Here is a 12,228-nt window from a genome sequence, read left to right as displayed (position 1 = left end):
ATCCTCTTTGCTACAGTTGTGGAACCACAAAGTTCTGCAGCATATTGGCATATCTGTTAGCATTGACGGAACAGGTCACTGGTCCATTTTGGCGATTTTCCTCGTAAAAGTATGGACCGATGATAAAAGATGCCGTAAATACGCACCACACTGTGACTTTGGGCGAGTGGACAGGCATCTGCAGACACACGTGCGGATTAGTTGCAGCCCAAATGCGAGTTGCGTGTGTTAATATCGCCGTTAATATCAAATAAAAGTGAGCTTTTTCACTCCATAAAATCTGCCACGGCCATGCATCATCCACTTCCATGCGCGCTAAGAATCTCAAAGATAAGTCGATTATTCGTGTGGTCGCATCACCAGGGGGCAATTCTTGAACATGACTGATTTTATAGGGGTAAAACTTCAACATTTGATGTGGGATTTTCCATACCGTTGTGTATGCGATATCCGTTTGCCAGGATATTGCTCGTGCACTGCTGGTATTGTGCACATTCTTCATCTCCTGTTCCACAATAGCAGTTGCAACTTGTTCAACTTGTTAGTGATTGATTGGTTTGCGTCCCCTGCCTACCTGCACTGCTAGAGTTCCAGTAGTTTCAAATCGCCGAATCAGTTTTCGTAAGTTTGTTATGCTAATCGGTCCTTTTCGTAAATTTTTCATACGCCGAAAATCACGAAGCCAAGCACTGGCATTATTGTTTCACTGATAATAGAGTTTGACTAACAAAGCACGCTCACGTATGGTAAGAGCCATCGAAAAGCAGTTCGTCTACGAATGATAAGAAATCTCACAGCCTTTCCTTTTATTGCATGATCGCTCACAAGAAACGTGATAATGCAAATTAATGCATTTTATTCGGTAAACAGCGCCGAAATTTCTCCTGTTGGCGACTTTTGGTACTATTTTTTTTTCGTTAAATCGAATCCCAATGTTCCACTGTGTACGTCTACCGAATATTGGTGTGTTTCGTCCAATACAGTACTCGCTAGAGGGCTCTGAACACTTGACGTTATTTTATAATCACCCTATATATATATATATATATATATATATACATATACTATTGCTTTCGCTATCTGTGTATTATACTTCCATGTGCAATACTTCTTCAGTGTAAAAAAATGTTCTATTTCAATTTTTTCAAAAAAAAAAAAAAAATATATATATATATTAAAAATCCTTTGAATGGGATAGTTTTAGAAACTGCTGCGAACGCATTCCTCTATAAAATAATCGCAATACATAACAATAAAGTTTTCATATCCAAATATCTGTCTAAATTTGCTTTCGTATATGATATATTTTTCCTAATTATTTTCGATTTTGTTATGAAACAGAAAAAAAAACATTAACATAAACTAATAAAAAAATAAAATCGCCTTCATTTTTTTTTTTTGTTCTAACAGAAATCATTTAAAAGAAAATTGAAGCAATGTTTTATTCGCTCTCATGTGGAACTTCCTAAAAACGCACTTCCTAAAACACGTCAATTACACGCCTTGCAAATTATTCATCATCATTTTCTATTTATAGAGAACGCAATACATACACAAAAGCAATCACACCATCATCTAGTCCAACAATACTGAATCCTAAAAAAAAAAATAATAATAATAATAATAAAACAGAACTAGGGCAATCTGTTCTAATGATGCAGCTCGCCAATGACTATAACCGTGTAAAACTGATAAAATGTCCCCATTCCGATCTCTCTCTCTCTCAGTGCACATTACAAAGAACAACTATCCGTTCACGTACAGACAAACTCCACTGTTTGTTACACTCAGGAATGCACGTAGTGCCTTGTACCTGTGAACTGGTTTAGCATCGACAGACAGAAAGACTTGTTGACATCCAGCAAGGAGAACAAATATATTGGCTAGCACCATTATGGTAAGTCAGGACTGGAGGACCATGTTTTAGATATCCCTTCACTCTGTGAAGGGATGTGACAACTTTCATTAGATGAAAGTTGTAAGGTGGAGGAGACACTGTTTTTGAAGTCAGCAGCAGTAATGAATTACTTCCCGAAATCTCAATAGGTATGCCTGTATTTATTCAAGAAAAGGTTATATATACGATCAGTGCTTATGTATACTTGAATAAAAAAAAAGCAAAATATTAGCGGCTAGATAAATATATATTTTTGTTCGTTTGGTATTACTCAGTATATCGTAAAATATCAAAATAACTTTCTTGCACGGATAAACGGAAAATGAACAGAAGTTCGGATAATTGAGTTTACATTTCTGAAAACTTCATATTTTAAATCTCCAAGACGGTGAACTACAAAGATAAATGAAAGAAAAGTACCCCAACATTTTATTTCATATATTATCGAATTATAAGCACTTCGGGAATATGCAGATGAAATTTTAATGTATTATTCGTAGTAATTTCCACAAAACAAGCAGACTGGACGAAGAACATGCAAACGTCACAGGCTTGCTTGCGGATGCAATTCTAATTCCAACCTAGCTAACAAATTATTTTATGTGCTTATTCTGAAGTGTTCGTAATATTATAATATGTGGAACAAAAAAATTAAATAAAAATAAAATCTTGGTAAATACTTTTCGATTTACCGTGCACATACGTGAATGTTAATTAACTCAGAAATGTGCACTTTCTTCCATTAAGCACTCACAAACATATCACGCGGCAGTAAAAATCCTGCTGGCAACGGGCCACAAGTCATATTATTATTCTTACTAGAAAAACGAACTCTTCAGATGAAAAATCTGTGAAGATGAATTGTATGCTTAATTTCCTTTCTGACAGCAAAATTTGCTGGTCTGTCTTATGTTTATCTTACATTTATTTTTTTCCCAAAATGTTTTCACAAGAACTCATTTCAGGAAGCGGTGAGGTTTCGATTACAGTGCAATCACTGAGAAAGCTCATATTTTAAGAATCTCTAGGAACTAGTTTTAAATGTTTCTTCTCACAACACACAAATCATTTCTGTTGCGTTTTTAGTTTTCTTTATAGTAGGTTTACATCTTCCACACGAGAAGATGAAAACCTACAGCGACTTACATGTATCATGAATAGATTAAATATTTGTAAGGGAACATAAACTGATTGACGTTCCATGAGAGTGTGGAAAACGTTTAGAGAATGCATATCGTAACTTTCTCTGAAATGAAAATTTCAGAGAAAACTAGTATCATTTCAGTGGAGTTCTGTTCTCAAATGAAAGCCTTCTCCAGACTACAAGTGATTCAGCAATCACCCGCCAGGTCTAAGCAGAATTTTCTATGGAATTATGCAAGATAATATGCTAGACAAGTGCATACATTTGTCCGAGATGCAAAAATTAGCATTTATGGTTTCAACTTATACATCTGGGAGCTCAAGGGATTTGCTCCACTACTATAAAGGTAATGTAAATTACCAGCATTCCTTTCAGGTGTGCATGAAGCATCATCTTGTGCGGGGAAGAAACAGAAAAAAAAAAACATGAATGAAATAGAAGTATGGAGAACAGAGAAGTTAATAGAGGTTCATGTGGAAAAGGAAGGCAGCCACTTAAAACCCAAAAATAACAAAAGGATAGAATATAAAATCGAGAAAATCGGTTGTTACACAAGAATTGTAAGCTCATATAGGAGATGCTGTGAACGAAAACAGATGAGAAAACAGAATTAGCCATGGTGACATTTACATTCGTTGGCAGCGAGAAAAAAAGAAGAAAAAATGGTGCACCCTGCGTCTCCCAAACTTACGCAATGTATGCCGATAAGTAGCTTTTTGCGTCGAAATAGCATTAGTACATGCAAAAGACAGAGAACGAAGTGCCTGATTCATATACCGATGGTAGTCTCACGGGCGATGAAATTCATCTCTCACTTACATCACAAACATCTGAGATACGAATCTATGATTGGAGAGTGGAAGCGCTACAAGCTCGGCCAACATGCATCAACGACAAACATCATTCTCGTTAGATGTAATAACATACGTCCGCAGCATGCATTAATACTGCTACATAGTCACATTTACTTGCGTAGCAGACGAACATGCCGGAGTTGTTAAAGTACTCTCTGTCTGAGGGCTCCAACCCCACAGCGGGTATGATGTTCGTAAATGTATTTAGGTGAGAGATGACTTTCATTACCAGGTGTGATCTCTAGAAGATGGTTTCACGATTATGAAATAAATATAATGCAAAAAAATAACAATAATAATACTCAAAATTTAAAACTCTTACCCACCCATGATAATACATCCTTCCGTACCTGGAAGTCACTTAAAAACAAAAAAAAAAGTGATAAAAGAATAGACTCAGTTCTGTAACACACACACATATACACAAAAAAAAAAAAAAAAATACTGATATCGGGCATTTTATCAAGTTCGATTCATCTTCTCTCTTTTCAGTTTTCTCTTCCTAATTATCTCTTAGTAATATAAGAGAGAGAGAAGGCTTTGAAAAATGTACCCACCTTCAACCAAGAACAAAGATAAAAGAATCTGTCTATGAATATCAATATGCTATCACATAAGCACTGAGCTTCTAGTAACTTGAAAGTGGTAGATTACAAACTCATAAGTAAATCGACAGAATAACATTGACTGAGTGTAAACAGATTATTGGGTGAGAGGACAGTGGAATAGTTTATCAGATTCAGAGTATGAGCACATGCTCAATAAAAATCGGGCTCATAAAGTGGATGCTCTTTTGTTCTGTGCACATTCTGAATCGTCAAGACCATCCTGAGCACACATGCAAATTTATTTTGCACTCGTGGCGTCAAGTCTGACGTTATTTTCTCACTTGTTTGAAGATACGATAACGGGATGCCAAGAAAACATAAGGTGCCTGTGTAGAACGGTGGAAATGGCGTCTGCTTCCAAAGTGCTAAGCTGCTGAAAAAAAGCAAAAAAAAAAAAAAAAAAAGTTAAGGATTCGATTGGAGTTGTTGACGCAAAACCTTTTGCAGTCCTTTCTTCGTCCGGTTCCTGAGTCTATATTTGAAGCAGGTCATTAAAGTTGTTACCACCGCATTTTAAAACAGACTTAGGCATTATCGTTTTCACGATAACGCCTAAGTCGGCAAACTTGTTGCAACTGCTGTTCCACTGTTGGCCTGTCAAGACCATCAGCCATCCTTGGGACACCCACGTAAATACCACCAGATTACATGAGTTAAAGAAACAGACTCGTATTAAAATAACATAAGTGTAAAAGCAATTGTTAGTTTTCTGAGTTACACTAGCCAGGTTACTATGATAGGACAAGTGTGGAAACTTTCATAAAATAAATACCATAAAAACTACTCGATTGTGAAGAGGGATGTCTAGTAAATCGAAGAATTTGTAAAAATAATATCTACGCTATTTCGTTGGAAATATCCAATCCGCGACCAGGCCTAAGAAATTGGCCAGGGATTCCATTGTAACCATGATCGTGAAATGCTTTGAAGGGCTGCGTGAAGCGACAATTAAAATTAAGTGGATTCCTTAGGTCAATAAGGACTCGTTATTTGGCAGCATATATTGGTTGAGATCTTCCCTAATACTAATAATATTAGTTCGTAGCACTTACTCTGAAGGTGCACGACCTATCCAGATTGGTTTTCGCAAATTGCTTTTATTTTCCAGGCCTGTCTGTCTGGTTGAGGGATGAAAAACACGAGTTTCTAGGCAAAATTTTTCTAGCTCCGCGTGAGGTGGAAGGGTTTCTTCATAGAAGTTCTCCGTTTCCGAGACGGCCTTCGAATCCATTTTTTTTTATTTTTTTCAAACCAAAGGTTTGTCAACACACACATACACACACACATACACACCATCATATGCTTACACCAGTGAATTCCGTGTGTGGTTTAATCATAAATCATAGATGTAAACAATTTAGTTTTTGTCTTTCCCGGAAGCAACTAAATGAAACATTACCTTTAGTAATACGTGCACCATCCCCTCCAAAAAAGGTATTTATGAGCTTCTTTTGTTCACTTCTGGTCAACCAATTAAAAACACAAATATAATCATAACTCGGTGAAGATTATGAACAAGAAAAATGTACATTGTTATACACAACGATGATCTGCTGGGAAAAAAAAAAAACGAACCTGATAAAAAAAATAAATAAGCTATAGAGAAATAAAAAAAGAAAAATTAGAGAGGTTTTTTTTCGAAATTTCCAGTATCTTCACGAATACAAAACCGGCGCAGAAAAAAAAAAGAAAGAAAGAAAGAAAGACACGTCATGCCATGACACTCGCATACACAACAACAACGAGTTTTTTGTTGTTGTTTTTTCCTGGACATTCACCTGCATTCAACATTTGTATTTGGTGATAATGAACAACAGTCATGACACGACCGACTTCGAACAGGGAATGATTGCAGGAACCAGACGAGTCAGAGTATCTCCGAAGTTATTGTTTCGCTAGAATGGCCATGTGTCACAAAGTCTTAGATACATGTATATATTGTATTTATTTTTTACATAATCTGGAAGAACTGCTCTAGAAACCAAACATCACAGATTTTCAGGCTACTTCAGTCCTCTAAAAGAAATTTGTCTACTGTGATTAAACCGCGTGTTTAATCGAACCGGTCTGTTTGCAGAAGCAAAAATGGGTATTTTCAGATAATAAACCACGTAACTTACCAGCTCAACTTCAGTACATCTTTGCCCCCTTTACAACTAAAAATGTAGGTGTTTGCGATCAAGTTACGTGAAGAATCCTTTAAGTACATAGGAAAATCAGTTCCTCACTAAAAATGTGCCAAGTGAGTTCCATTCTTGTTAGAGAGCAATGAATAAATTTTATTAAATAATATGTTCACAAAATATTTGAGAAATTCTTGCGTGAGCTCAACAGAATCACAGAAATTTCCACTTCTAGTTAACCAATTAAAAATCCAAAATCAACTTCAGATCAAAAAACAGCATTATTTTATGTGTAATATCCTAAATAGTGGATATACAGATGCAATAAATTTCAACAGAGCGTGCAAATCTGCCTAATAACAGCAAAAGTCTTGACCTGAAGAACTTCGAATGGGTGCTGATAGTAGGAGTCAGACGAGTCGATCTTGAAAACTATTATTCTGACAAAGCCAAACAAACATATTACAACTGGTCAAATAACTGCGCAGTGCAACCAGCGTCACCGTGCGTCAACATCTCTCCTGAACGAGGTATAAATAGAGATGACTATTGAGGGTAATGCATCTATTCAAAGAAACCAAGCACTGAACACCAGAAAAACTGACGAAAAATCGTATAAAGTGGTGAATCACGGAAGGCTATGGCAATAACAACATGAGACAATGGATCCAGGCTGTGCATATTTTCCTTATGCACTTTGATACCATCAATGAAGGCTTGAATGAAGCTTTCAACCAAGCAAATCCATTCGCATCGACCATTTACCTTAAATGTAATGGATTCTTTTAGCAGGACAACGGGTCATGTCACAGGACACGTTCCCCAAATGGATTTACCGTTCTCTTAATTGAGACTTTAGGATCGGTTCAACCTCTCTGAAATGTGACAGAAAGAGATGCGCGTGACAGAAACGCACTGCCAACAAAGCGAGTAGATATGAGGAATAGTACGAATTCTTAATTATAACTGCCTGGCGTAATATTCCTACGGAGTGTTACTCAAACATCATGCGGAAAAAAAGTGACAGACTTATTCTCTTCTCTGAGAATGCAACCTTAAAAAAAAAAAAATCACACAGAAATAAACACAAATCCAATATTTTCATATTTAGATGAATTATTATCTATCCTGGAGAGATACAGAGGCTAATTAGAAAGTAAAATATTTAATAAAATTCTAATCCTGCGATTAGTTCTCTTACCTCGCCTTCACTCTGCGGGGCCCACCACTCTAATAAAAGTGGGGGGGACATAAAAATGCTGCCATCAACAGTACATTCGTTTTACAGTAATTTTTAAAATTATAGGCTCAACTTTTCTTATTATTAGCATATTAGACTCAATGTTGCAACACTAACTTGGCTTTATAAGGTGGAAGGAGTTTTCCTTCCGCAAAACAGACAAACTGGCCAGAAGAACACACGCAGTAAACAAACAGTTATACTCGCCTCATAGCCGTATTTGCTACTGTCATAATTCTAAAACAACCACAACAAGTTTCGTGTAAACCTAATTAATGTCATGATAAGGTAGTTAATTTGTCGATTGTACTTGTTCGGTGCATTTCGTCCGCTTAGCGGGAAGAAAAATTTCGATTTCGGCAGAAGAAACTCTGCTACCAATGAGCCCAGTTTGCTTACCCTCAGCTGTGCATCCCTTATGAAGGTGCTTAAGGTGCGCGAGAGGATTCAAATCTACGCATTTCCAGCCAAACAGCATTGTCAATACTATACTAAACTACAGGCACTCTTTGTGTTAATGCTGGTGGTATGAAAACTGAATACGAGCGCATACAAGATCTGAGGGATCGCACGATCAATGGGAAACATTTATTCAACGTAATTTCTTTCGGCTGTGTCAAAAAACGGTGGATTATTTTCAACAATGTAAAAGGAGATTTCTGTGATCTGTATTTTTTTCCTGATATTGCAGCTTCTGAATATCCATTTGAGTATTAATGCATTCTTGTTGCTTTTCTTTAGCACTGGTATACAAGATATGAATACGTTGCCTAACATAAATTTTTTTTTGCAGGGATGTATTTCAGCACTATCAAAACAAAGACATGAATAATTCTGAGATGAAAAGCATGCACGCGAAAATGTTAAACAAAGAAAAAACTGCTTAGTATAAGAGAGAGAAATGGAAAATGATTTTTGGTCAGTAGCCAGGAACAACCAAGTGGATTACACTTTTTCATTGTCAGTGAATATGTTACGCATATTTACAATCAGGTCATGTACGCACGGAGATATGAAAGCAGATTGGTAGTCCAGTATCATGTTCGTAATTTCGAGCAGCAAAAAGGAGAGAATTCGCATACCCGTAAACTTGTTACTGTTGTTCATTGTCTTATTTTGAAAAAAATATCATCAGTCTTTAATTTACTTCTCTAGTGATGGGAGAAGGAAACTGAAAAGAACTAACAGATATTTTATCAAACTGAACTGACTGACTCAATCGTTTCAGTTTGAGATAATTTTCAGTTGTATCAAACTGAAGCAAAAAATACCGAAGATTAATCGTTATTTTAAGTAGAATCAGCTCGTGGCCATGAGAAGAAAACACCCAACCGTCTCCATAAGAGACCATCTATCTCGCTCTTTAGCTGGCAAGTCCCCTAAACGTTTCAGAGGACACGTGCTTTTCTTCCACGTGAGCTACCTTTCTCAACTTATTCGGCGAACATTATCCCTAGAGAAATAAATATCGGCAAGGGCAAAGAAGGTCAATTGCATAAAAGCTAATATCGTTGAGAAGATGAGGTATGGTTATAGGATATCATCAGTTCCACGGGAGAACTCACAAGGGACCAGAATGGTTCGTTCGCTCTACATGATTAGTGGACATATGTCGCAAGTCCACTTAAACTTGGTTTCGATTATTGAGCGTATCCATACATGATTATTGCAGGAATATGTGTTAGCACAGGATTTAGTAGCGTTTCTTTCGATTAGTGAAGCAATAAGCTGAAGTGAGGTAGGTAGACGAAAGATAAAAAGTGCTCTGTCTCTCTAAAACGCATACAGCAGTAAAGAAAGATAGACAGAGAGAGAATATAAAATTTACTACGCTTTCCATCAGTTTTTTAAACAAATTATAAGCATTTGCAATCCTAAAATTCGTTCTTCATGGTTAGTATTAAAAACGTGGTAGTGCCTCACGTGATTAATAACAAACGGATTGATAACGCACAAATTTAATTGACTGGCGAACACGAGTATTGATGAATAAATATTTAGCGAAATAATTGCCTTTAAATGCATGCATTCACACAGTTTGATTTACTTAATGACGACAAATCAAAGGAGATAATTCTTTCCTCTAAAGAATCGAATACAATTGATAAAACACTGCCAGAGACTTTGCCTCGGATGACGTTTTGCTTCGAAGACGGGACATTTTCACGCAGAATATGTCACCGGAGATGTCCAGAGGAGATGAGCTAAATATCTTTAGCAACTCTAAGGGCGTGTTTATCGACATCTCCCAAAAGATATTATTCTTAATCAATTAGAAATCCGGAGGAGAAATGTCGGATTAATCATTGATAGCCCAAAATGAGGAAACAGAAATATTTGCATTCGAAACTACGAGAATGGAAAATGCTTACAAACTTTCAGGATCCTTTTTTCTAATTAAATAAAAGGGAGAATAACTTTAGCATAAACAGATACCGCACACTAGTATTAACTTTACGGATATTATTTTAGTTAGTCGACAATTTCAAAATCATTTCTTGTGATAAAATTTCGGGTGTCTATTAAGCATTCGTCTTATTGGGGAATCAGAAAGTGAGCTGCAGTAGATCAAAACAGCTGTTAAGGCTCGTCCTTCTACTTGGGAACCAAAGCCTTAACCTTGGAACAGTGATGGCGAAATGTATGCCTCGTGCTGAAATATTTCATTTAATAAACTCATAACAGCTTACTCATGCAGAAGTTTCTGGATGATTTCTTAGTTAATATTAGAATCCTCCAGCAGTTAAGTTAAAAGAATAAGCGTAATATTTTGCAAACACATTTCCATGAGCAATGTTTGAAATTCGGTGTTTTTTTTTTTTTTGTTGTTGTTGTTGTTGTTTTTTCTATTTAAAACTTTGCACAATTATATTAAGTGCAGCTTCAGGAAATTCCATATCTAAATTAATGGAAAGCAAACTGCCATAATTAAATGATGCAAAGCATGTTATAGAAAAGTGAATAAAACGTATCGGAATGCTGTCAGTACTTTAAAACTCGGCATTATCTTTTATTCAGACACTGGGAGAAAGTAAAGAAGGGAAGGTTGTCTCACGCTAGTATTGATTCTGAAGAAAACAACCTTAGTGTAATAATCTAAGAATAAACTCGGTGAGTCACTCCGGATTGCGAGATCGTAAGATTTCGTCATCATCTGATACAATAATTTGGTGGATAGTCTAGCGGAAAAGGTAAATTTAATCAGTTAAAGAAGCATCTATAGCCATCTTCGCGTATTAAACTCAAATAATAACAATAATGAAAGTTTAGACCTTCGTTTTTAATTGTGATTTCGGGTGCAGGATACGACAGTTCAGAACCACTGCTATTATCTCTGTTCGAATCAATACTACCAGATTGAATAATTAAACATTAATTGATCGCTATTGCTATAGCCTAGCACATTTAATTAAGCCTCTGTCAGTAGCAAGGAATAGTGTGTATCATTTCAGATACCAACAGAGAAGAAGAACAAAGCGTTTTAAAAGCATTTTGTACTTTTAAGGCTTTTTGTGGAGCTCATCCAGGCTTTTCTCGTTGTTACAAAATTCAAGCAGTGACATTGTTTGTGTAACAAGTGGCAAGTCAAGCAGATCAAATAAAATATGAAGAGGAAGAAGAATCTGAAAATAAAAGAACATACCAAGAAATCGATACCCAAAGAAAGAGAGAGGAAAAGAAAAAGAAAACCAAAGAGAGAAGGACGCGTCTTACCTCTGAGTTGTTCATGGTGTTCTAGGCGTAAAAAAACCACCGATACGCAGAGTTCAATCCTTAGATACGTTCCGAACCTAAGGTTACCCTCACACTAAATCACAAACGCGAGCCCCATACACACATACTACAAACTCTCCCGGCAGAGATGCGCGCGGAGAGACTCACGACGTTTACTGAACACATACAGACCACAAGGATTACTTTTATTACGTGCAGCTGCTCATGGGAAAGCAAACAACGGATAAATTGCAAATGCAAACATACACGTTTACATAATTGCGCAGATTAACAGATGATAGCGTTAGTTAAATTATATAATATATATATCTTTCTCGAAAGATAAATAGTTTTGTTTTATTTTTAAGACCTTGGAAAACACTCTGTAGTTGTCATGGAAACAGTTATAGGGCTCAAGGAATATATTAGTGATATTCGCTTCAGTAATTGCTTCTTACATTCACTGCGTTCCGAATTGTAAATGTACGCTGCCTTCTTAAAAGTATCAGACAATCCCCAGAATTCCGTTAACTTTTCTCGTAGGGATATGTTATAAACATACCGCAGATGTGATGCGATGCACTAAATTACCTCATAAATAATTGTTAATCAATCCCATAAATGGGGGAGTTAAAAACCTTTGGGGGG

At 36.3% G+C, this 12,228-nt stretch overlaps 1 protein-coding gene across 6 annotated transcripts in view; it reads right to left on the bottom strand.

The window, feature by feature from the left end:
- The window catches only part of LOC150100469 (5'-AMP-activated protein kinase subunit gamma-1-like), an 855,293-nt gene that overhangs the window by 703,039 nt on the left and 140,026 nt on the right, over positions 1–12,228 (bottom strand). Inside the window, exon 1 of one of the 6 annotated variants that reach the window (XM_090402489.1) lies at positions 11,581–11,700. The exons of the other annotated variants lie outside the window; for them this stretch is intronic. Within the exon in view, the coding sequence (XP_090258615.1) occupies positions 11,581–11,595 (15 nt within the window). The 5' untranslated portion in view covers positions 11,596–11,700. Of the gene's footprint in view, positions 1–11,580; positions 11,701–12,228 lie in introns of those variants that run through there. 6 annotated transcript variants of the gene reach the window in all.

The sequence above is a fragment of the Typopeltis vanoorti genome, chromosome 13, assembly GCF_054136105.1.
Source record: "Typopeltis vanoorti isolate ZY-2024b chromosome 13, IOZ_Tvanoo_1.0, whole genome shotgun sequence".
Classification (NCBI taxonomy): Eukaryota; Metazoa; Arthropoda; class Arachnida; order Uropygi; family Thelyphonidae; genus Typopeltis; species Typopeltis vanoorti.
Note: the sequence above shows the minus strand (reverse complement) of the source record. Positions and strands in the feature narration are given on the sequence as shown.